General features: G+C 38.6%; 2 protein-coding genes across 5 annotated transcripts in view; one reads left to right on the top strand and one right to left on the bottom strand.

The window, feature by feature from the left end:
- The window catches only part of LOC135169683 (probable muscarinic acetylcholine receptor gar-1), a 64,781-nt gene that overhangs the window by 31,365 nt on the left and 5,606 nt on the right, over window positions 1-27,810 (bottom strand). The window contains exons 1-3 of one of the 4 annotated variants that reach the window (XM_064134903.1): window positions 2,494-3,031; window positions 2,133-2,427; window positions 1,460-1,807 (exon numbers count right to left, since the gene is read on the bottom strand). The exons of 1 other annotated variant lie outside the window; for it this stretch is intronic. The gene's annotated coding sequence lies outside the window, so the exon portion shown is untranslated. Of the gene's footprint in view, window positions 1-1,459; window positions 1,808-2,132; window positions 2,428-2,493; window positions 3,032-13,757; window positions 14,507-27,810 lie in introns of those variants that run through there. 2 more of the 4 variants (XM_064134895.1, XM_064134930.1) reach the window with 2 other exon arrangements.
- On the top strand, window positions 22,939-27,759 carry LOC135169705 (membrane alanyl aminopeptidase-like). Its single transcript, XM_064134941.1, has 10 exons — window positions 22,939-23,800; window positions 23,957-24,112; window positions 24,470-25,113; window positions 25,188-25,269; window positions 25,388-26,042; window positions 26,161-26,348; window positions 26,413-26,574; window positions 27,228-27,374; window positions 27,438-27,513; window positions 27,589-27,759. The coding sequence occupies exons 1-10, from the start codon at window positions 23,328-23,330 to the stop codon at window positions 27,733-27,735; spliced, it is 2,730 nt and encodes a 909-aa protein (XP_063991011.1). The 5' UTR covers window positions 22,939-23,327; the 3' UTR covers window positions 27,736-27,759.

Raw genomic sequence — 27,810 nt, forward strand, 5'->3', positions numbered from 1 at the left:
ATCAGCTTGAACTTTGAGCCGGAGATTCAATCGGGGGAGGGCTAGTATCTCTGGTTGAGATTCAGCAGCTGTTTCAAATTATATTTTAACACAAACCAAATAAGTAGTTAGCGAAATCAAACGTAGAAAATCGTCTGAAATAAATATAGTGTTTCAGTTTGTTAAAGAAATAAGGAAATCGTAAACCGTTGGTCCTTAAAATGACGGACTGTTATATGACCATTTATCTCAACCACTCCACAATATTATTGTTGATTCTCCTCATTGTCAACCATAAATTTTGATTCAACAAAAAATTCTTAGCAAACCGAATTTATTTACAAAAATCAGGGAGCTTTTCTTACAATTTCTTTTATGTCCCGAGAAAAAAAAACCAATGTAAATTTTCTCCCCCCTCAATTCCATTAGTGTCGGCCAAATGATTTCCCTCATGATCCCTCCTCTCCCCATTCCATTTTCCTCTGAACTTACGCCCTATTCCGTTCGAACATTTCCCCAACGACTCATTCTTCCTCTCATCAACCGAGGGAAAATCGCCGTTAACCAAGTCAATGAGCTTTTCCCCCTCCCGTAAACGTTTCCCTCCCTCCCCTTTCACAATTCGCTCCGTCACAAATTTATCGCCCCAAACTATCACCATAACCCTCTTGAATTCACCTCCCGTACTCCAGTGGAATATATTTTAGTCCGTCACTCTTCGCTCTCTTCGGGCAAACGATTGGCGCATTATTACCACTCGACACGTTAAAGTGAACACGCTCGGTGTGACACAGAAAATGATACTGTCGTGAAAACGACAGGGATTTACCAAGTGAGATTTTGCGGTGCATTTGCTTTCTGGTACTGCGCTTTAAATATTTTCATTCTACCACCATCTTTCCGGCTCACCTACACCCGCCGTCAATTCACTCCTACGAAGCTTTTCCCCTCACTGTCGATTTCTTGTTTTTTTTCCCTTTTTTTCATTCCGTTTTGTTACGTGGCTCAACAATTGTTACACCGTGGGTAATAATATTGGAAAAAAGTCGAGAGAACTTGCATATCCTCCCGTCTATTTCAATTTTAATTTCAAATAAAACCTCCTCTGTATTTTTTACACTGGGGAAAAAATATTTTTGTTAAAAAAATACCTCACATCAATCATTATTGTATATAGAAACTGTAAATAATTGGATAAAGGTTTTCTGGCGATGGCCAGATATTGTAACGAATTTCACTAAAAATATACTCAAATATCTTAGTTACAATATTTTTTCCTCGGCGCAAGCTCCATTTGTATCGCTGGAGAGAAAAAAATGGGCGCCAGCCGTTAGAATAAACTGAGGGAGAACATACTGATGTATATCCCAAATTTTGGCCTCGGAGGATAGATGAATGTAAATAATTTCCAATCGACTGTGGACAATGTGGACATTCAACGGATAGAAAAACTGGACAATAATGGTAAACAAAAAGTTACCATAGTATCCGGATTTCCGACGGCCGTTAATTCTCCCAGTTGAGCGTCAAAGCCCTGTCTCGTTTCTGTAACACACCTGGCCCCATGTGCAACAATCATCCAGAGTCCTCTCGGACGTTTTCACTGGTTTCGCTGGATTTTTTCCACCCTTTTTTTCCCTACTTCACATCCACCCTATCTCCAATCATTGCTGGCAACGCTGAATCAATGCTGAGTGTTAGATTGGCTGTTTAATCGCGATAGGCCTTTGTACGGGACCAGGGTAATCATTGGAGATTGTCTCGAAAAAACGGTCCCATGGTAATTACTTTCGGATTTTATACTGACGCCCGAGATTTAGAAGATTGTCTGCCAAAACAAAAAAATTAGTTTCTAACTCTCATTAATTTTCATCCCCGTAAAAATCCACAGGAAATTAGTGATTTCAGCAAAGTTTTGCAGCGATAATTTAACAAATTAATAATGTACCCAGACACATCATAATTCATTTCAATTGGTATTTTTTATCATATTTGACTACCGATATAAAAAATCTATTCAGTTATATTCAGCCATATCCATTTGTCTTTTCGCAATGAACTTCATGACATTTGTCAACGCATCTCTGATTACAGTTTACTTTATTGCCAATATGTTAACACTAACGTCTTACGTAAAATGAAATTTCACTAACCAGGATGAAGCCTAGAGCCTATTTGCCACCTTTCCACATCACCCTTATCCTCCGCATATTCTCTCACCCTTAGCACTGCCGATAAAACATTCATGAAACGTATAACGTCCCTGGAATAATCGATAAACTGCCATACAAAAGCCATTATGGCATTCATCCCCATCGTACGTTGAAATGCCACCACGTCAGTGAAAAATGATCATTCCAACGTTATCATTGGGACTGGTAGCCTCTCGAATCATATCAAACTAACGATTAAATATCCTCGATTGGCTTTGAAGTTTCATTCGCCATTCTGTAACAGTATTCAGAGATGAAAATTGATACAACGAGGTAGTCATAGTTGTTCCACGTGGTTCACCTAAAACTGCCAACGACGGAACTATCGTTTTGTTGTATCAGCACGGAATGGTCGATTTTCCTAGCTGAATTGCAAGACGAAAGTGGCTTATTTCATTGCTCGGATTTATGTTGGTTTGGACGATCCTCTCAGGGACGTAACCCGCGTTCTTTCCTGCATGCACTAATAAAAACTGAATTATATCGTACAGTCGAGAAAAAAGCATGAACTTACATTGTGAAGGTCATATACAGCATAATAATTAGATCGTTCAAGGTAATAATATTGTTTGGATCGGAGTGCGTCCGTTTCTTGGTGAAAAAAAAATCAAAATTGTGGTAAATATATTCTTGAATTTGAAAAAAAAATTGTGGATCTTCTACCAATCGATTTAAATCAATTGAGTTGGTTTGAATAACGCAATTTGGTGATTTATGATATTCCAGAATATGACGAACATAAATACGTCAGTTTCTCCATGGAAGTTGCGCAACACTGTCATATATACTAACAGAAAATTCTGATGAAAATTAATGCGGCATTCGCCAATCCGCATCATCAAAAAATTTTAAAAAGTCCTTAAATTGTTTAAGGCTTTCGCCCGAGATTATCATGAATTTTTCTTTTTTTAATGGAGTCCTTCGTTGGTCATGCATGCGAGATTGGATTTCTAGCCATCAACTGATGAATTTTTTACGTAGAATATTCGCCGCGATAATGATCATGAAATATTCATCATGAGAATGATTCTATATTTGAGGAGCAGCAAAATTTAATCGTCTCGTGCTATTCTATAACGTCCAGCACTTTGCTTTCGAATTGCGCATACGACCCCACTAGGTTTCCTAAATCGATACAAACATCATCAATATTCAATTATCATTTTGCGGAAAAATTCGATTATCGTTTTGCGTATTGAGAGAACGATTTATTAATGTTTATCGAACGTCCATTCCCTGATGTTCCATAAGTTCAATGTTTATAGTGATGACTAATTAAATATTCTATCCGAAATGACCGAATTGTGGTCCGAGTCAATAAAACGGTCCCTTTGCGGAAAATCAATGACACTTGCAACCGCATGAAAAAATGAAATTAGCAACACTTATTATTAAACAGAATTTTCGTAGGAATACTCAAACAATTGACGAAAAATTGTTTTCTTTATCGCAAAGCGTAACTGAAAATTCCAGTATTAATTTGCTTCTGTTCGAAATGCAATTTATTTGATGCCAAAACTGCAAACGTAAAGGCACGTTCACTGCATATGAGAGCGTTCGAATGAGATATTGCAATAAATTTATTTATATAACACAAAGGAAATTTATCGTATTCAACTAAACTATTTCGCGCCGTCATTTATTTATCTTTACTTAATTTTTATTGCCATTCTCATTATAAGGCTCGGTTCGAACGTCCAAATGGAGGAAAGGAAGAGGTTATTTCGACTGGTAAATTTACATTCGATATCATCCCTTTGGTTTATTTAATTAAAATGAGGAACGGGAAGTTATACATCACAAACATTTAACGTTTGGCCGAATAAATAGCCGAACGGATAATATAAAACGAAGAATTGAAGTTCTTGATTTATCAAGTCAATCCGTTTCCATCGTATTCCCTTCAATTTTTTCCCCGCGAAATTCAAATTTAGGTCAACAGCTCCGACTCTTTGAGCATTCCCTCCCGATCCCCCATCCCTCAACACCATAACGCTCTCAATCGTGGAATCGACGAGATGGATAACACATGTAATTCCCAGAAAACTCCTGAATTCGAAATTTAGAATGAGTTAATCCAGCCTGATTGGTATTCGCGGCTATTCTCAAACTCTGAACTCACGGATGTTCATAAAAAGATGGAGCAGACGATGGGAGTTAATTATGAAGCCATTCTGCAGGTCTTTGCCAGTGGCAGACGTTCTCGCGAACCCCACTGGCATTGGTAACGAAGTTTGCGGCCCACCAACTGAGATTTCTTCGCGTTTAAGGATAAAGAGATGAAGAAGGAGAACTCTCGGTCAGGGAGACATCCCACCCCACCCCACCCCACTGTGCTGCCTTGCGACGGTCGTCCCAATTACAAATAATCCGATGTAGCCAAGCGTGGAGACACACTTTTTCTCTTTCCTCTGTTTTTCTTTTCCATTTTTTTTTAACGTTAGAGTTCTAATTTCCACGGGAAGCGGGTTTCACTCAATTGCCAGGACGGCTTCCGGTTTGCTCGAGAAAATTAGGTTGAGACGCTGTGGGGTTGGGGGAGGGTTGTATATAGCGAGTGGGGGGGCTGCGTAAATATTCCCAGCCGTGGGGGCGAGGGGATTTCTTGGGTTATGAAACTTTTGGGTGTTTATCGTGGGGGATATGAGTTGTACTGCGGGATATATGCATCGCTATAAAGAGGGAAATGCTTTATTTAGTACCTAATTTCAGGGGTGATAAGGGGAAAAGCGCTTTGACGTCACGATTAAAAATATTCGAAATTTGAAGGCAAGAAATCTAGTGATGATTTAAATTTTGATCTACCTGCAGGAACATTATATGAATGCAATGAGCCTCTCAGTGGTTTTTTCCATAATCGTTCTACCCCCCAATTTTCCTTATTATAGGAATTTTATTATTTTGGAATTAATTAGAACTTTCACTATTGAAAATGAAATTGAATAGAAAAAAATGCAAACGCATTCCATTGTCACCTGTTCTATTTCCCCGAAAGCTTTTTTTCTCTCATTTTTGCCGTCCTAAAAAAGTGTTTTGTTGTCGAGTGCACAGCTGACCCAATAAACCAATTTTCGCATCGATGCAAACGACTAGAACGGAAATAGGCCCTGCTACACATGGAATTTCGAGTGTTTGATCCAGTCACACGATTCGTCACGCCGTCACGTATCGCTAATTGGGGTTTTGCTATCGTACCAAGTACCAAAGCCTCACACACCCTCCCCTTCTCTCTTCAAAACTACGTGCAAAATTAATTATCGATTATTAATTATTCACAGGTTATTATCAACGGATTTGCGTTCATCAATTGCTGCAGTCTACTCACCCGATGAAGCTCAATCGGTAGACGGATTTCATATTGGGTGAGTGAATAATTTGATAATGTACCCATGCTTGTTGGTCCATTGAAATGGCGATTGTTGTGTGTTCAAGGATAGATAGACACGCGAAATTGTAACTGAACAGCGCTGACAGTGTAATTCACAATTAAAATTGACATCACATAGAAGATCAGGGGAATAAAAGTTATTTCTGCGCATAAATGCACGGAAAATTTTTCAAGAGGAATGTTAGTGATAAAATAGAAAAAGAGGCGCCAAGTGTCGTCCAGAAAAAAATTCAGTGTCTGCATTGGACATTTTCCTGGTTTTAACGTGAATTCTTCCCGTGGTCCGGGAAAATTTCCCGGAATTCCTTAGAAATTTGATGTTAACAGATTTCAATTAGATTTTTGTGCCCGGAAATTATGATTTTTTCCAGCATTCGTGTCAGAATTTTTGTAGAACATTTCTCTCGGTGCGAGACCTGGTCGCTTGACAACAAACCGCGATAAAAATCTCCCAATAGAGCGCCCCGAACGCAAATATCTCCTCCCACCGCCCGGTCCAACTAATCCTACCATCTTCCCGCAAGCAATGAAAATCCTCGAATCCCGTTGTCATCCAGCCACTCTACAAAAGCAACTGAAAACTCCCTCCACTTCTTTCCACCATTTCGAAACAGCCGAAGCACTTTGGACAACGGGGGTTACTCTCGCTCGGTTCCAATCCTAAATCTCAAGTACATAAGCTTTCCACAAATGCCACAGGGGCTGCGGTAACAGTGGTGAAGGCTTTTGAAGACCCGTCCAACCTAGTGTGTAGGAATACACGTGGCTGAGCTCATTGTTCAACTTGTTATGTACCGAGACGAGCAGTGAAAGAAAGACATAAATTTTTGCTGCGTGTCAACCGGATTTTCACACCTACATTTTTACATAATGTGAAAGAACCTACGGAGGTGTGAATTTTCTGGCTTTTATTTGGCGAAATCATTTGGAAGTGGGGGTAACACCCCTATCCCTCAAGTTTAGCTCCGATATCGACTTTTTTTTTTTTCTCACTGGGTGTAACGTTGACGCAAAGTAGCACCGAGCCAAATGGAAAATACAATTGATCCAACGTGACTCGATTTTTTTTTTGCTCATATTTTCGAGGGAAAAATGGCGGTACCAAATGGGTCTTTCATCGTATATTTTAACAGGTTTGCGTTCCAATTTTTTTCCACTTCATTCGCATTCCACCCGGGCACATATTGTGTCAGGTGGTTCTATTTCTTCATTTTAAATATGAAAAAGTTTTTATTTATTTTTTTTTCATCCATGTTTTATCACGATTGACGTCCTGGGATTTCACATGAATCATCAGGATTTATCGGAGTCCACGATTTCATATTTTTTTTGTGTATTCAAAAGGAGGATAAATCGAGGTTGATATTTTGCAATGTGACATTTTAGGAAATTCTGGTCAATCATTTAATCTCAATCGATTGGTGAAAATATGTGGGGTAGCATGAAATGTCATTTGAGTTTAAGAGTTGGGTAAATGGTCTCAGTCCGTCTCGATCGACTATCGACGGATTCCCGGGTGGTAACACAAGGTCTTTAAATTTTATCGGGGAGATTATTATTTTCAATGGCTGGGTTGTACACCCCGGTAATTTCTTGTGAGAGAAGGAAAATTTTGTATTTACTCGTCGGAAATTTATTTTCATTGGCGGGGGGGGGGGGGAGAGTTATTTGTTATGTTACGGGTCATTGGATCAATATGGAATTTGTATTTATTCTCCCATGCTCCCTGATTATAGTTTTAAAAATTCTATATGATGATAACGGAGCCTCTGAGAGAAAATGATGGCTTATTTTTCCTTTTTTTCCGATCAGACTGTTGCACTCGTAACAAATTGAATTTCCCTCCTGTTCTCATTACTCCACGTCTACACCAAATAATGCTCACGTTGGTTCGGAATTTATCGTCAATATGCGTTGACAGGCGATAATCCTCATCGAAAATCCTCGATTTTTACCGATAATTTCCATGTTACAATAATGGGAATAAATGGAATACTCGTGACTATTGGTATTTGATCGATTCCAACTTTTCATCGTTAAAATTTCGTCTCGTATTTTATTCTACTTTTTTCTCCACGGGGAGCGGGTGTTCATGACACTCCAATTGCGCCAATCAACCCACCCATGTCACCAGAATGTTCCGGGAATTTTAGGCGACCAGATCGCGGTACAGTGTGTTTATTTGAATCCGTAACATCTTTTCCACTGTTGAGGTGGGAAAGAAACTATTCATCTCGTACGAATACTCAAAGCATTGGGTTCTCTTCCCAGCTTCTATTATTCTATATTTCCCGACCAAAAGGAATATATAGAAGTACAAGTACAGTCGGATATAACAATATTGCATTTGAACCAACGCATAAAGCATAAAATTTCGCATGAATAACTAGCTCTCGTCGCTCTTCTGTTAAACGAACTACAAAAATGCATAATTCGTCATTAAACTATTGTCCATGAGAAAAGAGAAATAGGTTTTAGTCTTTTTCTGTCATTTTATCTGTGGGAAAATGTTAAATTAACTCATGAAAAATTAATTTCATTGTCCAACCAACCAAATTTTAAAATTTTTCCGAAATTGTGTTTCATTAGGATATCCCCATAGCAATATTAACATTTATATTTACGCACTGCATATACGATGATTGAAATATGAGAGAAATTTTAGTAATCGAGACGAATAATGCAAATTCCAATTATTTTGAGTTAATATGATGCTATATAAATGCACCCTTTGGGATACAATCGTTACGCATCGCGAATTCAGTTTCATTGCAAAATCTTTTGACGTGAAGTTCCATAACTACGCAAAACATCAGAGAACGTTTCAAAAAAATCCGGGTGTTATCTTTCTTAATGACAAAATTTATGTCAGTTGTACGAATTAAGAAATTTATATTGCTGATTAATTAATGTAATCAAGGACTGAATATCATTTGGCAAATATACATCCAACCCGGAACTGAGAATTCTGCTGAGTCAATAGTTCTCAGAAACTGTCGGAGAAAATTATTGCGATGAATAACTACCGCATTTGTGCTAGAATGTCAATCAAAAGAGACAGTAAAACTACATCAGCATGACAAAGTCTTATACTTTTATATATTTTTTTTATCTATTTGAGTTTCACGCCAGCTGGCTCCCCATCGCGAATCCTGGATACCTTTGAACGTTGGTATTCAGTGATATAAGGTACCATACCATGCGTTCTTGTATGGAATTTGAAATAATTTAAATTTATAATTAAAAATTGTATAGCTCATGAAGGAAGGAGCCGCTTGAGAATTCCATACATATACACGAGCACCCACCGTAATATGTGAGGTAACTTGAATTAGTTTAAATTGAATTGTAGCTACCTACGTTGCCTTAATAATTTAAAATCATAGAAATCTAGTTTCAACAAAGAGAACGCACTCAAAAAGTATTTTTCAAATGTAGTTCTGCTTCTTTTTGACGGAATTATTTGAAAAAATATTAAGAAACCGGATAATAATATATCAATTTATTGTTCATCGCATCATATGCAGTGCGAAATATCCCTAGGAAATTGATTTTCTCAAAATATTGAAAACAATTATCGGAAAAGTATTGAACTTTACCGAAATGTTCATTGATAAATTTTCCTCACCTACCGTTTACCGAATTACCTATCATTTATTGTCTCCCAATTTCATATAATCTACATGATATTCCTAGTTTTCCTAACTTAAACACTAAAAGCACAACCACAAACTCCCAGGGCCCCTTCTGCAGGCCTCGTGTTTCCAATATCGATTTTACCCAGCAAAATTCAGCCTCTCTTTACCCCTAGCCACTCACCCCACCGTCTTTCACCCCCTGTATCTCATATTCAGCGCTCAGCGATATTGCGATACTTTTGTCCCACTCTCCAAGAAATCTGCAACAAGTCCAGTCTACTTAATCACTTCGAAATAACTCTCACGCTGTTGCAAGATCACCAGAATTCTTGTGTGAAAGTTCCACCAGCGGGAAACAAATTAAAATCGACTTTCCCTCTTCCTCACTTCTTCGTACACTCGTCGCAGTAATGGAACAGATGAAAAGTTTTTGTCAACGTGATTTCATTTTCCAGTCCTTCCTCTTGGATTTCCAGTCTTTGTTTCTTAGTCTGTCCACATCACTGATTTAATTTAATCAACTGTATTCTTCTAATTAAGCACAGCGTATTATAAAGTATTATAATTTTCAGTGTTTCAATTAGACTGAATGAAGAATTTTGGACTTATGAAAAGGTCCGCCATATTTATCTTGGCTAATCGCACAATATTTTTCATAAATTTGGCCGCGACGAACTATTTCATGAACAAGTCCCTCAACAATCCACTGAACTCTCCAGGAAATTCAATATAACATTTAAGAGGTTTTTGGTTAGACATAAATAAAGACATTGAGAGTCAAAGAGGGAGGATTTGGGGTCAAGTGCAAAATCCGTCCATTCTAGTTTGAAGATTGTGGTTTTTACAGTTTTGTTATTTTTGTGGCTTTACTAACATCAACTCACCGAAATGAGTCAACTGCGAATAGTGAATTGTCAACTGCAAATGGAAGTAATAAAGTACCAAAGATGTAAAACACGTGTGTGACTGCCCCTTGACCAAGAAATAAACGATCTCTATCTGGAAATGAAATCGAGAAGGGAGTAGGGTGTCTGTTCCCACCTTTGCACTGCAAAGTCTGTCCGCCGGGGGATTATACTGGAATTCAAAGCTATCGAATGTGTCCCCACGGTAAAATTAGAGGTAATCACGTAAATCCCAATTACGATAAAGGAAAACAATGTCACCTAAAAGGACATCGATCGATGTTATCCAGGAAAAGTAGAAAAACGCGATTGGGCTGTCCCCCAAGCTGCCCAGAAAACCCAATATAATATTTAAGAGCTTTTTGGAAAGACAGTGGCAGGCAAAGCTGGAGGTTTTAGGGCGGAATGCAGAAATTGTTATTTCGAAGTTTGAGTCTGAAGGTTGTGGCTCGTAAATTTTTTGTTATTTTCCCTTATCGAAATCTGTACAAGTAAAAAGTAGTGGCTCCATATTAGACATCAGCCCACCATACCGAGTCAACTGCCAGAGTATCCATTCAACGTTTTTACGATCTTTTCGGGGAATCAATATTCTATTGCTTTCCAACACCCATTACATTGATTTATTTTATGGTGATTGAAAACAGAAGAGGGGGAAGAGAAGATTGTGAATATTATGAAATTCTCATTAAAAATGGAATTATAAATTCAATGCAATTTAAAATACCAGATGGACGGAAATATTCCATTATTCTAATTCCGTAAAATTTTTCTTAACGACATTGTGTTATGAAATTCTAGAAAAGATAAGGAATGTCCACTGAATATTTCTCTTTACCTACCGGAGCATGTAGAGTTATAACAAATGAAATGAAAAATAAATCCTCTGCACTCCTATGAGCAGTTGACAGGCGCTCACTCCCGAATTTAAAAGTTGAAATGGTAAAGCCCGAACTGTCCGTTGAAATTATTTATCCGAAAAATAAATTAGCAATCACCTGAAAACATGAAATTCCTCAACACGCGAGGTAGCCCAAGTGATGAAAATAAACCCACGAAATAAAAAAATCTAGGAAAATGAAACCTACAGGCAACTTCTTCAGTCGTGAAAATTACACTGAAAGAGAGGAAAAGCTGTTGAAAAAAAAGTTAGCCCCGTGCTGTATATCCTCGACATATTCTCACGTAAAGCCAAGAAATCGTCGCGGCACGTGGTGGCTTTAATCATGCCACAACTATTGCCCCAGTGTGAACAAAGAGGGAAAAAAAAGGCCGACTTGTCACATATGTTTTATTCAGCTCTTCACGTACGCATTTCTGCTACACCTCACAATTTCAGTTTTATTTACCATAACACGAGGAAAATCCTCCCCCTGATTTATCTGGTAGCGGGAAAAAACCAGAGAAATTATCATTTATTCATTTTTTAATGGTTAATGCATAGAACATGAAGTTCTCTGATTGAAAGGTCTCCAGATTTCTTTTCATTACCATCGCCTTTTCTTTGCCAAATCTCCCCGGAAAATCTCACGGGTTCAATTACTGCCGCATTAACTACCCTCTATCACGCATGTAACACTCGTGCCATATCTAGATATTTCCCAGAATTCATTCGAAAGTATGACACAATTGCCAGTGTGAAAAATCGTTCGTCGCTGACAAAAAATTTTGATGGAAATATAAAGAGTCTCCACATGAGCTCAGGGAGAATGAAATCACCGGAAACATCGGCATTCCCGACTGGGACTACTTCCGACAAAAATATCTTTGAAATCATGCAATGCCACGCGAGCAATGTCACGGGTGTAACCGCTGAAAGAAACCTTCAACCCAACTTCCACCAGCTGTACGCATATTCCGCCCGTGAAATTGGATAAGCCCGAAGTTTAAAACATTGATCGATTCATATCGATCCTAACCGTGACAGTATTTACATGCTAGGGAAAGAAATTTTTGACCTTATTATTTTATTATTACGTTTATAGTGTCTAGAATTCGATTGGGATTGCTTTCATTAGCCAGATCGAGGAGAGGGATGTTCATATTCAAGTTTGAAGACTCTATCTTTGCTGCTCACTTCACAGTCAATGGGAAATGAATAGAGCTGTTGTATCGACTCAGCAAGGCCCGAGCCGGCAATCGAAGTTGGTCACAGTAATTCAGGACTAATAGAATTGTCTATTAATCCTGACTAATGATTATTTTATGATAAACAGATCGAATATAATTTTAAAAAGGGTTTTAATTCGCTAATGTTTTGAAATATCTCTCACGATTGGTACAAACTTTTATTCAAAATTGTCATTCTTGTATTCATGGTATGTTACACTGACTAGTGAACACAGGGCCATTAACTCCTCCCACTTAATCCACCAACTTTCCTCATACCTCTCTTTTCGATGGAAATTCCCTTATCACTCATGAAAATCCTATCTCCTCCACACTCAGAGTTTTCGACGAATCATCGCCCAATGAATCTCCAAAGTTGCTGCCCGGAAAAGAGAAAGTTGCGGAGAGAAAATTCCCTATATCTCGGGAAATGAACCTCTGAAAATTCTACTGACATGTAATGATACTTCGAGGCTTTTCTCCTGAAGGCTCGACCGGTGCCTCTACGAATAAGATTTAACGCAGGGAGAGGGAAAATTTTCCGACGATTCATGCGTAAATCGCTATAAAATTCACTGAACTTCTTCGACGATGGGAGTCCCAGATAGCGCAAGGGAATTTGATAGAATTGGGGAGAGAAAATAAGATGATTATCATGAACTTGTTCGAACAATCCAGTCATCGTTGGTATTTTTATCAGCGAATTCCCACACACATGAATTTGACGAGTCAGCGTAGGAGCAAGATTGGAACTGAGTTGGCAGATTTTTTAATTTATAAATTACTTCTTCTGCAATTTTGCTGCACTTTGAAGAGTTTTTGCTGGAATTTTACGTGAAAGCTTTCAGACTTTTTTATCATGCGGTAACTACTCAGAAATTCTCTAAGAATTCGGTCTTGAAAATTAAGAATTTTGTAGGAAAATTGGACAGAACTGCGACGGCAATTGTGACATTACAAAGATTGATGTCACGTCATTCGCACGTGTCACGAATTTTTTTATCGATCAGATTGGAAAACGTGACATTGATACGGATTTCTGAACTTGATCAGAAAGGTCGTTGCATGTTTTCGACATCCACCCAAGGGCGGATTATTTTCCCAGCCACAGCGCACAGCTCGACCCTACGATTAGAAAATGTTTTTCTTTCCGAAGATAAGAATTTTCTCCCACGGATCAGTTCATGAGGATTTTCCAGACACTCCCAAATCCATTCGTAACTCCGCAATGTCCAGCGAGTGAGGGAGGCTGATCCTACCCATCAAAAACAGTACCAGTAGCCCAATTGATCTCCTGTCCCACATATTGTTGTATACAAATGGCACCATTTCGATCATACACCCAACTGCGATCATCCCATATCTCCCTATAAATCATAATTCAGATTGTGATCGCGTGCTGACTTTAACGGGGCAATTTCCTCAGCAGTTATTTTAAGATCTAAGGTCACCACGACCAATAAAGAATCCCCGAATATCCCGAATTTTACCGCTAGCATAACGTACAATCAACATTTTTACTCACCTTGAGAGCAACCAACTCGGTTGATATACGGACGATACACCGTCAGATGAACTTTCAAACTTGAAAAGAAAAATCGAGTCATTTTTTTTCCCCCGATGTTATCATTCACCCCGCTCGGTGATAACCGCCACTGTCTCACCACGATGACAGCTATCGAATTATCGGTAATGAGAAACTCCCGGGGGCTGTAAAAACTTCGACACTCGGATTTTTATTGGATGATCAAATTTTTCGAAAACTTTTCAACTCTCTGGCTTGCGAAGATAATGTCTTTCACACGAATAGTCCGCCTTCTTTCTCATCCGCCACATTACATCAACCGATTTCTCGCCGATTCTGGCCTCTTCGATGATTAAGACGACAGTCAAATTAACGATTGGTAAAAAATTGAAATAAAATCAGTAGAAACTAACGTCAACTTTGGACTTTTAAAAATCAGTTTCAATCACAAATTCTGGTGGGACCGATACTGAGTCATCCCGACATGATTGTCGTTTGTTGTCACGTATTAAACACTGAACGGTGATGTATCGGTGGTGCGACGGACACGCGGTGTGAATTGAAGTGAGCGCCAGGCCTCAAAAAACTAGCGCCAACCAGCGCCGTCGCGCTTCCCTGTCTTACGGTTTGAACGCAAGCGCGGTATGAGCAACCCCCTGAGCGCGATATAACTGAGGACTATCGTCTCCCGCCCCCCCTCCCCCCTCCCACTTCCCTTTGCACCTTTTCCCTCCTGTTGAAACTACCATCGGCATGAACGCGCACCACTCATCCTATATACCGTTATTACTGATTTATCAGAAGCTGGTTTTTTTCTCGGTTTTATACTCCCCAGACCATCTCACCCCCGCTGTACACCCTGGACTTCTTTCACTCTCCATCGTTCTCTCTTCTTTTCATCTCTTTATGATGAAAAGGAGAAAAAAAAGATTTCTCTTTATTTTTACTTTTCTTTTTGTCCCTGTGATACTTCGGGGGGACCCAGTGGTAATTGTCGATACTGTCGTCATCAGGGGAGTACTTTCAAAAGCAGTGGATTGGAATAATCTATAAATAAATGGGGTACATTAAAATTCATTCCGACGAGAAAGGGATTGGCTGAGGGGGCTTGAGGTATTTTTATAATACTGTTGTTAATGGGAGAGTCATTTGTTGGATTAAAGGACTCGTCTGGTTGAATAAATCTCAGTATAGGTCCAGGGCTGGTGGACAATTGATTTGTAGAGAGTACATTTTTAGATAATGGAGGAGACATGTAAATTTTTATGATTTTTTTTAGGCAAAGAATTTTTAATTGACAATCTGGGTTTGCAGTTATTCTATATCACTCGAGCAATTTGTGTTGATGAAGAAATAGACGAGAAACCTTCAACGAATGAAGATTGTTTGGATGATACTTCGGGGAAGGCCTTTTGTCTGATCAAAACTGCCTTTACTACTGAATGTCGTCTCCATACAAGATGTTCACAGGCTGGGTCTAAAGTGAGGCTCACATTTCAAATTTATGAATATTAATTCTGTTTGTTGGCAATTTCATGGAAATGCAAATGATGACGAAGATTGGAATTTCAGTTCTAGTGGGGAAATTGGGTATGACGAGCACTGTATTTTCGACTATTCAACAATTGTCTTTTCGTCTGTCAGAAAAAATGAAGAGGGAGATTATTAAGAGGATAGAAAAGAAGAAGGCTAAAGTGGCAGTGGATTTTTGGTTATTCAATCTCTTGAAACAAAGTCATGGATAGCGAGTAGTAAAAAATTCCAGTGCTCCCCCTAAAAATTTTATTGAATTAATTAATTGATTAAATCTCTACAAAGTTCACCCGCCGAATCCCGAGAAATTTGAGCTTAAGAGCACTACTAGATATTTTCATAATCGAGAAATTGGGATTTTTTTGAGTTCAGTATCACCGCTGTGAATGAACAGAAGAAAAAATTTTCCTTTCTCTAAATGAAAAGTTAGGAAATCATTTTTAGTTGTGTTGGTAATAAGGCCTGAGCTGTTTCAAATTTAATATTGATAGTGTCAAGTGTCCTCTCACCAATGATACTCCCCGAAATGACAGCCAGAGGTGTGCTTGATTGTCCAGTGAAACGAGCGGTTCACTGAATCATGGTATGTCCCACGTCTGAGATCATAATTAACGCTCGAGGCAACCACTCTGACGTCGTCCTGACGTAGTAGGCTCAGGAGTCCGTCTATTCGTCTGTGCGAATTGAGGTAGGTGAGCAGAGACGGAGATAAAGTACCCAGGGGGTCGTTGGTTGCGAGGTAGGTCATGACGGTGGGAAAGCTCCCGTATCCCCTCCCTTCATCTCGCCCATACTGTGTATTAAATGCATGTGACACGAGCTACTGTGCCACATAAAAGCCAAGGCCGACCGCTCTACTGGAGATCGATCGAACAAATATTTTGAAAATGAGTTTTTCGTTGTCTTAGTGCCCCGTTCTGATTCAATAAATGAATGATCCAGCTCTCTTCGATTAAATGAAAGCTTGATACGGGCGTGAAGGCGTTTAAAAGTCTCGCCCTTAAAAAAATATTGAATGTTCTGTAATGAAAAATAAATTTGTTCCCTAAATCCATCGGTTGTAAATCCCTTTTTCTTCCACAGTTGTTCAGAGATAAAGCACCGGAAATTATTTGCATTTCTTTTAATTGTCTTTCAGGTGAAAACTTCTGTTTCCGAAGTACAGAGAAGTTTTTTTTCCCACTACTTTCGGGGAAAAAAACTTAGTTTTTAATTTTTTGTTTACACTTTTCAGATTGAGGATGAGAGAATTCACTTCAAACTTTCACTGACGAAGTTTTTGATGAAAAAGTGGATTTTTGTTTGTTGTGGTTTTCCTTATTAAAGAGGTGATAATTAATTTTGTAAAATTAAAAGCCTCATAAATGGACAAGACGCGTTGAATGAGCAACACAAAATTGACGAGCTTGGTAAGCACTGTGTTTTGATGTACTATCGTGAGTTACAAGCTCACTCAAACTTCGTTCAAAATTATTTGGACATAATTAGAGAACGTTAATATGGTATTTCACTTCCGTAAGTTATTGAGCTTCTCTGTCCTCATAGATTAAAAAATGTTAGGATAACTCTTTGAATGAAACAAGAAATTGCTTATCCATTCATTGTTTGAAATTATGCAGAAACTGTGCACCACAAAACTTTTAGATAAAATTCAACGTATTCGGAATTTTGTAATCTGTCACGCATCAAATGGCTTTCGCCCCGCGTTAAAATTCATTGTGGGTTTGCTCCCCCGGGCATGATGATGGAAGAACAATGGATATTCCTCGTGGCTCCCTGGACTTCTCACTTGCTAGGGAATTTTCGAACCAACCCTTATTTAGAAATATCTTTGTCATATCCCCCATATCATCCGCTATCCTCACTCACCTGACATTTCAGTTTTCTTTAAAAGTTTGTTTGTCTTTCGGAATTTTACAGATTCTACAAAAACCGCAGTGTCTTTCTTCATATTTTTTTATTTTTTGGAGAAATATGTGAATCCTCAGATGCATCGAAGGAAGGAAAGAACACCCAGACATGAGGGTATATATTATTCGCCCTCATCTTTTCATAGGTAAAGTCGAGATGCATTAAGGACAACTCGAGTGGAGTCTGGTTAACCGGCTACGTATCGGTGATGATACCGACAAGACGCCAGTGGTATCCATAATACACCCAGGTATACTTTTCACTGCATTCAACTGGGAAATATAGGAAATGAAACACCCCACGTATTCAACTGAGACCCATATGTATCATTTACATGACTCAGATACTCCAGTTATGTCACAAGTCTCAGAAAAAACAACAAGTGAAATGAAGTGGAAAAAAAATCCACTATTAATTTTTTTTTTTCGTTACTATTAATATCCTCGAGATTGGTGGCACTGTGGAACTTTGATCTCTCGTGTCCTCAGAGAAATAAAATATACGGCCTTCGTATCGAGGTTATTCGAAACCTGGGGGAACATAAAAATTTCTATCGACTTTTTCACAGAAATCGACTGAAAGAAAATGAACGAGAGACGAATTTTACATTAGACATAATAATTGAATAATTTTATTATTTATAAGTGACTGTAATTATTTCCATCGAGAATATGCTTTTCAATGAATTAAAACTCATTGTAATATACAATGAAGGTTTTATTGTAGAATGTAATTGAACTTTTTTCTGAAGGTATATTAATTAGTTGTTAAATTGTACCAACTACAATAGTTATTGAAATTCACCACATAATTCTCTCCTGATCAGAATAAAAAGCTAGAAACATTGAACTCTCGAATTGGTTCAGTAGTAATTTCTCCTATGCCATTCATATGCAAACGGTGAAATTGCGTTAAATATCGGTTTCTCAACTCCCCAATTAAATGTTTAATTGATTTAATTGGGCAGATACGTATTCAGCCTCGATGAATGAATTTAATTGCATGAGGTATATCTACTTGTACACATCACAGGTGCAAAAATATCCTGATGGTTGTATTGAAAAAAAATTGATTGTCAACATGATCATCAAGACCGATCAGCACGGAGAGAAATAGTTCAATAAAAAATATGGAACGCTCCGTAAAAATTACGTAACGCGTTGCGAAATATCTAGGGAATACTTCGTACGTTTTATTGGGCCTTTCGTAATTTTTATCGGTCCTTTATTTCCCCCTGCAAATTGCAGAAATTTTACGTATATTTCATTGGCCACCTTCATGACGCTTTTCCCTCTCAAAAATATGAAACAATTTGCAAAGAGATGGAAAAAAATCACCACCCCTTTGACCCCATTCTCTTCAAGAAATTGACAGAAGAATATCAGATGTATTTTGTCCATAAGATGACACATTCATTTCCACAAGTTTATTTCAAAATTCATCTCCTTCCAAATAAACCTCATGAATCATTCATCAATTTGAAAATAACCGACTCCGTATTATCACTGAATTAAATTTCCACTCTCATTCGTAACCATAAATATTTCATTGCTCGTAGTATTCCGAGGAATGAGAGTATTTCCCTGATTCCCCAGAGGATTTGTGGAAATTTTTTCTTTCATCTCCCTCGGTAAAAAGATCGTTTTGCAATAAACCAAGACAGACGAAGAGGTGAAATTATGAAAGAGTGGAGGGGGAGGTTTTACAAGAGGGGCAAAAGTTTTGGAATACCAACGAGTATGGGACGGGGTGGGTTAGATTATACATGAGACTGTGAGCTAAGGTGAATGGAGAGAAAGACACGGGGTACGGCTGGCTTGCCTAGCCCTCATCATCCTCCGCTAATATTTACCTGTGGCTACACAAAGACTCGGGATTGTGTACATCCCAGTGCTGTGCGTCAATGTGTCTGTGATAAAAATGCCCGGAAGTCGAGCCGGAATCGACCGGGGGTGAGAAAGAAAGGAAGGGAAAAAAATTCTCTCAACTGAGATGCTCTCTCCTACCAGTCCGTCTCTTTTCTTTACTGACGGCGCCTCTCACTGTAATCTCCGCATGTTGTGCCACAGCATTCTTCATTCTATTTAGAAAAAAAAATCAATTCTATTTTCATAATGTCCTGGAAGATTTCCCTTATATTCCGTGGGTACGAGAAAATAGGAAAAATAATCAGCCAATCATCATGGGAATAATTAAAATTGTCTTGAGGATTGAAAAATTTAAAGCTAATTGATGTTCCCAATTTCCAAACGATAAGCAATAATTGGTGACACGGAATTGTCAATTATCTATAAACTTAATGAGACTGAATGTCTTGATTGATCTAATAACCGTCAGTCTTCATAAATAAATTATCGATTGATTCACACCAAAAACTTAATCGATTGCGTTCGGGTAGACCCCCGCGTCTGGCTCTTTAAAATCATTACTGCGACAGCTCCGAAATTACCTCAAAAATATTGCCTCCGGTTGTTTATCATCATTAGGCTTTTTTGATGTTGTTATCACCGAGTGCGAGTGTAAAAGTCATGGGAGAAGATAAACACGATGGGTATGGTGAAGCGAGGGAGGTCGATGCTAGGCAGGCAGTTTCCGAAGGGCGAGCGACCGGTAACTATGTCTGGTGAGCGTTGAAGCTTTCAAACGATCCTGTAATCAAATTACCGGGAGGCTCCCAACATCGCTGGTTGCCGTGGGCGAGGGTATAACTAGAAATACGGTAGATGGCAGTTTGCAAAGGCCTGAGGTCATACTCCCATATACATCATCAGCTCGACGGGTTCTCGTGGAGGAGTCGTACATATCGTTTTCGATAATTTGATTTGTCAATCATCGATGTGAAATACTTTTCTTGAGGTAATTGGTTATTATCCTGCGTTGATTGGGGAAATGAGAGTAAATTATTCTGGAAACTTGCTTTTTCATAATTTTTCTGATTTTGCAAAATGAAATCCACTGAGACTGATGTCACGAAATAAAAAATATCCTGAAAAATCTCCTGAACGAGAGCTTCTGTGCAATTACCTATTAATTGAAGCAATTTATCCCATCATCATCACAAAAATATTGAAACATTCTTTGCAATTACTCCTCGAATAATTTAAACCACTCGGTAATTTAAATGCGAAGCAAGATCATGAATTCTATCAACAGATTTGAATCTCTCTACAATGGCATGCAATAATGCGCCCCTAGACATTCTGATTTATAACGCATTGAGACACTGCAGTATTTCACACCCCCAAGACCTTGCGCACCTCATGATGAAAATCGAATTGTCGGGGTCTATGAATCAATTGCGTTTCTACTCAAGCTTGACTGGCATACACACGTCCAACGTCTCTCTCTCTCTCTCGGTTGTTGCTTTTGAATAAACCACCCCAGCGTATTTCCACCCCCTCAATGGAAATACCGTGTGCTGCATACTGGGGTACCTTGTGACTCCGGTCCAAAGCGTATATTGCTGTGCAACCGAATTAGCCATCACGGTGGTATATGTAATTAAGATCTAATGAGATTATCAAGAGTATCATGAGCAAATTTTCAAATAATTTGGGTAGACAAGGTAGGTACAATTTTATTATCTATGGGTAGTGATTTTCAGTGGAGAAATTTAATTGCAAAAAAATTAATCAAACTAAGTGAACTTTTTTACATTCACGTAATCGATAATTGATTGGGCGATTTTTTAGTTCTCAAAAACAAAATATTTTCCATTTTTATTCAGTAAAAAACGGTCTTCTGGTGTGCACAGAGTGAAAATTTGTCAATCACTAATTGGCTCGGATAGTGTATCAAAGAAAAATGAAATTCGAACCGCAGAAAGCGGCGGAGTTATTGTACTATTTGAAAAAAAATATCGGGAAACAAAAAATTTGCCGCCAAAAAGAACTTCATTTTTATTGGGCACTCTGCGGTTCACCAAGCGTAGAGCTTTGTTTGTCGCCATGAATGAGAGTGAAGGGGAATGGAGTGGGATAGACCGACGATATTAATGGAGTATTTCTACTTCGGTGGTAGCGACTGTGTTGCACTCACTGTCGTGTGTTGCATTCTCGGTCATCTCGACTGATTCTCAGTTTCAGTTTAGCCTGGGGTGAGTCTATTGAGAAGAGTCTACTATCGTCCAGCGAATATTTTTTCAAGCGACATTTTCTTATGCTCTCGCCTGGGGCCATCATCTTCCTTTCCATCCAGTTTATGTAGCAAAAGTGAGAAGTGGATAGCGTGTGACCGTTTGAGAATGAATGATGAATGGGAAAAAATGGAAGTAAGTTTAATGACTAGAACTTGAAGGATGTAATTAAAAAAATACTTTTTCATATTTCAATGCCATTATTTTGACGTTTAACCGTAGAAATTAAATTGATTTTTTACATTCGACAATTTCCGCACTTTGAAACCTCTAAGTCTTCAGCAGAGTGATAGTTACGGGTTCACAAGATGAAAGGTGTTAACCAGAACGCTTCAGCCTTCGACACTGTGAAAGGATGTTTCATTGGGTTGGTCACAGTAGCCTGAGGGATGTTCGAGAGATTTCGAGTTACCTTGAGGCTGTAGTTGAAGGGTAGGTGGACCTTCATTATGCAGGCCAATCGCGCACCCTAACTTCCAGCCACTGTCGTCTTGCCACAGTCCTGTTAATTATGTAGTTCAGGGTTGAGGCGAAAAACTTGACATTGCACGGACTCTAAGGTCTTTAGAACCTCCAGACCCTTTAACTAAGCGGCACTTCAACTAGCCTGTTACATCGCCTATTCAATTTTAAAACTTAATCACCGAAAATTGTGGAAGCTTGTGTTTCCGAACGATAGAGTGAAAAATTAGAGGGAAAATCGATGGGAGACTTTGGGATTGAATGATTCAGGTAATTATTAACGAGATCCAGCCTCACTTATACATGAGTGAATGCTTGCACCTCGGGGAGAACGAAACCCGGTATCACTTGAAAGATTCAATGAAGAACACGCGGAGCAGCCTCATTAAGTCAGACGACTCATTAAATGGCTGCTATGACGCTCATTAAGTCCTTGTAATTATTCATTTTGAAACTAGGGGTGTATTGTGTTCCGAACAAGCGATACCAAACTTATCCACCTTTCTCGATGAGGAGTATCTAGAGACTTGTATTTCCAGGAATACTTGGATTTTGACGAATCGATTAAGAAATAGTATATTTCAGGAGGAGTAAAAATCCCTAGGGCACTCATCATTCTGATCGAGATACCTTTGTAGTGATCTTTCCTGTTTCGAGATCGAGGAAGGGCGGATGCTAATGCCGGAACGAGAAAAATTCTGTACTCCAAAAGATCATATATATTTTTCTCATTTATTTACAATAAAATGATTGGTAATTACTCATGGTTTTACAGTTCTTGGGATTCTGCAAAATAATATTTATACATGAGAGCTTAGCTTGTTCTCGCAATTGGGATGTTATCACATAAAAATGTCCAATATTTGTCATCTCAAATATTGAAAATATAATCATTCCTTCATCGCATCGTCGACAGAGATTGATTAACTGATGAATTAAATATCGTAATCACTCAATCTGTGCACCAGAGAGATCGCCAAATATCCGTTTGGTTTCGGATATCCTCGCTCCCCTCATTCTGCAAACAAATAATCGAAAAGGCTAAGTCTGTATGACTTCAAACTACATAAGGCTCGCAAGCATGTTAGAGATGCTTCAGGTCGTCACAACACGGGGCTCCACTCAATTAAATGTTAATTTTGACAACTATTGCTTCAAATACCGGGATACTGAATATATCAAATAATCACGTGCACATATACAGGGTCCCAACAATTATTTGCACAAACAAGAATTTGACTATCGTGGCTGAGCCATTTTACACGAAAGAGGACAATCTGGATTCACGTGACATCTGAACCATCCGGATGTTCTCGAGCCAAAAGATAATAGTGAGATTGAGACTATCAATTTGACGTCTCCAGTTTCGATGTATTGAGTACGTGTTAACCGATGAGATTAACGTATCGCTAAGGAAAATTGACAACACGTATCGATTGATAGCGCCTGCACAATAAAACAGAAATAATTCTACGTTCATTTGGAAGATCGAAGTGGACTGTGAAATACTGTAACATTTGATATAAATAATGACTAATAATTTTCCGAATTTTTTTATTGGAACTGTAATTCTTCTCTTTGTGCTGTTGGAGTCTGTTCAAAGTGACGTGATAAATTCTGAAGGGAAAGCTCTCCACAGACTCCCCAAAAATATTTCCCCAACTAATTACGAATTATGGCTGTACCCTCATCTGAAGTTGAGCAACTTCACGTATGAGGGCCGTGTAATTATATCCATCTCTGTTCTCTCAAACACAAACTCCATTACCCTAAACGCAGAGGGGTTGAACATCTTTCAAGAAAGGAGTGAATTGTTCCATGGGAACAATTCGATTGACATTCTTTCTCAAAATTTGGACGACGAGAGACAGTTCTACATCATCTCACTGGCTGTCACCATTCCACCAGGGATCTACTCCTTGCGGTTGAATTTCCTCGGAGAAATCCGAGACGATGTTTTCGGCTTTTATCGAAGTGCCATCAAAGTCGGGACGAAAACGAGGTATGATGGATGTTGAGCACTTCCTGGGAATAGCAAAATTACTATTGTGTACGATCATGAGGGCGATTGGCAACCCTCCATCAGATTAGATTAACATTCAGTGGCTCGGAGAGATGGATAATGGTTATCTACGACATTTGCTTTACCGAATTTCAGATGGATGGGAGTCACGCAGTTCTCACCAACCTTTGCTCGTGCGGCTTTTCCTTGTTTCGATGAACCGCACTTCAAAGCAACTTTCCAACTTCATCTTGGACATTACAATGATGAGAGAGTCACGTCTAATACGTTTCCATTTATGGATACACCGACGTATGAGATTAAATACTGAATCTTTTGGTCTTGAAAGTATTTCCAGATGAATTCTAGATTAATTCTTATGAGAGAACTTTGAAATCTTTTTTTACGTGAAATTGCACTCAATGTCAGTGTTTTAAAACGTTGAATATTCATGAAATCTCAAATTTTTATGGTCAGCACAGCCGGAAAGTTTAGTCCAAAGAACATAAAAGAATACTTTGTTTGTTATAATTTTCGTCTAGTTTACGATGAGCCAATTTATTGAATTTTTACTGGTTTACTTCATCTTTATTTCTTCCTTCCGCGAACTTTAATTACATTTACATTCTCCTTCATCAGCTTGAAAATAATTCTCGTTTTCTCCTCTAGCGAAATAGAGAACTATACTTTGACGACAATGCTAAGAACACCGAGAATGTCCACCTACCTTTTCTGCTGGTCAATTCACAATTTCGAATACGATTCGCCCCCAAATATTTCATTCTTCGGTATATGGACACGAAAATCAATGTACGGAAAGGGTAATCAGGCTTTAGAGAAAGGATTGCGTTTGTACTCGGCCCTTCAATCATGGACGAATATTTCAAATTCAATTGGTAAGATGGTACACCTAACTGTACCAGATTTTCATTTTTCCGCTATGGAGAATTGGGGAATGATAACTTTTCGCGAATCTGTTCTTCTTCACGGGGAGAATATAACCCCTTCGACGATTATTCACGGAGGATTGACTACGATGGCTCATGAATATGCTCACACGTGGTTCGGTAATCTGGTGACACCGGAATTTTGGACAATTGCGTGGCTGAAGGAGGGTTTTGCCACTTATTTCGCGTATCTCGCAAGATCACTTGTCGACACAGATCTGAAGGCTATGAATTTATTCGTAGTTGAAAATTTAGAGAGCGCTCTTTTGGAAGATTCTGGAAAACATCTGAGAACTATGAATGGAAAAGATGCCAGCGAAAATAGTAGTTCATTAAGTATTATGGATTTCGTTCCTTACAAGAAAGGTTGGTTCACCGCCATTCAACCTTCATTTATGTTGTCATATGATTTAGTCTCATATATGTTTGATTACCGGCAGGTTCTTCCGTGATTCGTATGATTGCTGAGTTGATGGGTTTGAAGGGCTTTCAGATGGCCATGAGGTCTTATCTAAAAGATAGGTGACTATAATAAAATATATTTGGGTGATGGACGAATTAATTTTGAAATTTCGAATAACGATCCTCCACGCAGCTTAGAAATTACTGTCTCTTGTTAACTATAATGATTCATGTTCAGATTATATGATGTTGGGACACCTTCAATACTCTATCAATATCTCCAGAAATACCCAGAAGACCTAGTAACTCCAATCAACTTCGAGGCAGTGATTGAAAGTTACGCGAATCAACCTGGTTACCCTCTGATAACCCTCACCAGGAATTACTCCTTGAATTCTCTGAGCATTAGTCAGCAACCGTTCTATCAAAATCCTGATTATGCGTATAGGAAAGCCTCAATGTGGTGGGTCCCACTGAGTCTGATGACTCAGTATGGAACTAGAGTGTTTCGTTTTGGCTCGATTTGGTTGAAGAACAATCAATTGACAATCACAATGAATAGCGATGGTATTGGAATAGGGGAGTGGATCATATGTGACAGTGACAAAGCCGGCTATTACCGTGTGAATTACGACGAGAGAAATTGGAACATGTTAACAGCGCAACTGATGTCCGGAGGGTTCGATAGGATTGGCTCAGTAGCACGAGCAACTCTCCTAGATGATGCTTTCAATTTGGCTCGTGGTGGCTACATCAATTACAGTGTACCATTTCATCTTGCCCGATATCTCATTGACGAAGTCGAATACGAGCCCTGGTTAGCCGCGACGAGTTCTCTCGATTTCTTGAATAAAAATTTTCAAGATCTACCCGTCCTTCGAGACTCTCTACAGGTGCACTAATCAAAGTTTCTAGAATTCCATTTCTCCTGAATTTGTGCCAACATTCGCTAGTTTTCAATGAAAGTTTTAAAGATGTTTCCTAAAGGTGAATGTTTGCTTCAACTTTTAGGATTATGTTAGACGTTTACTGGCGCCGATTTACCAATCTGTAACCTTGACTGCGTCAAATCGAAATTCGCTCCGGGAGAAACTTCTCCGACAGCTGATACAATCCACCGCATGCACCATGAAGAACGAGCATTGTTTAAATACCGCGAATTTATTATTTACGAAGTGGATTGCGAATTCTTCACAAAGGTGAATTGCACTCCCAATACATTTTTTTATTCCTTTTATTCGACTATCGTGATGCTCTCTTTAGGATTGACGCAGAGATGAAAAGTTCTGTGTACTGCGTTGGAATTCGAAGCGGAAACGAATGGGATCTAGTGTTCCGGAGATTTCTGAATGAAGATCTGCACACTGAGAAAGAGGTATTGATCAGTGGCCTCGGTTGTACCAATAATTCTGCGTCGATCACAAGGTACGTGGATGCAAAACAATTTTAGTATCGGAAACATATTTACTTTGAGTGTCAAATTGGTTTTCAATTGGCGAATTGGCGCGGCTATGTCACCTCATGTGGGTAGAGAATTTTTTACACAAATTATTTACTGTGGATATTTTATAGAAAATTTTAGTTTTCTCTTCATCATGTAGACCAACAAGAAAACATGCCTCCATGACCATGTATGGGTAGGGAGACGTTTGATTATTCAAAGCGAATCTGAAATGTCTGCATATTTATGCTGCACCTTTTCTAAAACTTGAGGAAACCATGAAGAAGTCACAGTGAATGTCATTGACATCAGATTAGGTTTCTTGCTTCGATGAACTGCGTCATTCAGAAGTGAAAAATTATCGGCAGAATGTGGGTTATCAGAGTGATAAGCTTCTTCATTTTTGGCAATTTTATAGGTTGAACGAAGGGGATTCCTTGTATTGGTAGATATCGAAAAAATAGTCTCATGATTCAAATCGTTTTTTATGTTCGTGATTATTCTAGCCAATTCGTATTGTATTATCTAATCAAGAAACTTCGGTCACGGGATCTATATCTGAGGCAGATTCAGGTGAACTAAGTGAAATATTCCTCAGGTAATTTCTCGGAAAAGTATGAAGTTTGTTTGCTTTCAGATATTTAGATTTCATGATAAGCGATGCGCCCCAATTGCCGAAACAATATCGTTTGAAAATACTTGATTCGGTTTTGACCGGAGACCCCGAGAATGTGAAGAAAGCACTGCTACATTTATCCAAAAATCTCCAAAAAATCATAACTATGTAAGTATCAGATTTTTTGGATGTGTGTCATGACAAAAAACTTCATATTCCCATTTTGACCAGGAGAGGATATCCTTTCCTAAATAAGATGATCACTGCCATCGCAGGACGAATCACGTCATTCGCAAACCTACAAATGGTATGCACTCAAATTATAGTTATGTAAAGATTATTTTTCCGTATCTACTAAGGCTAACAGAATCCGATATTTCAGTTCTTATCAATCGTCGATAACAACGCGGGTCTTTTAAAGCCGTCTGAGGATAAAGTAAAGAAAGCAACTGCAGACATTCAAGCAAATCTCTCCTGGATTCGAAAATATTCAACTACTATTGAAAATACTACTGTAAATATGTTGTAAAATTATATAAAACGATCTCAAGTATTTTAATGTACTTAGTAATTTCTATTTCGATGGATGGTAGTACACGGAAAA

Source organism: Diachasmimorpha longicaudata, chromosome 1 (genome assembly GCF_034640455.1).
Source record: "Diachasmimorpha longicaudata isolate KC_UGA_2023 chromosome 1, iyDiaLong2, whole genome shotgun sequence".
Taxonomy (NCBI): Eukaryota; Metazoa; Arthropoda; class Insecta; order Hymenoptera; family Braconidae; genus Diachasmimorpha; species Diachasmimorpha longicaudata.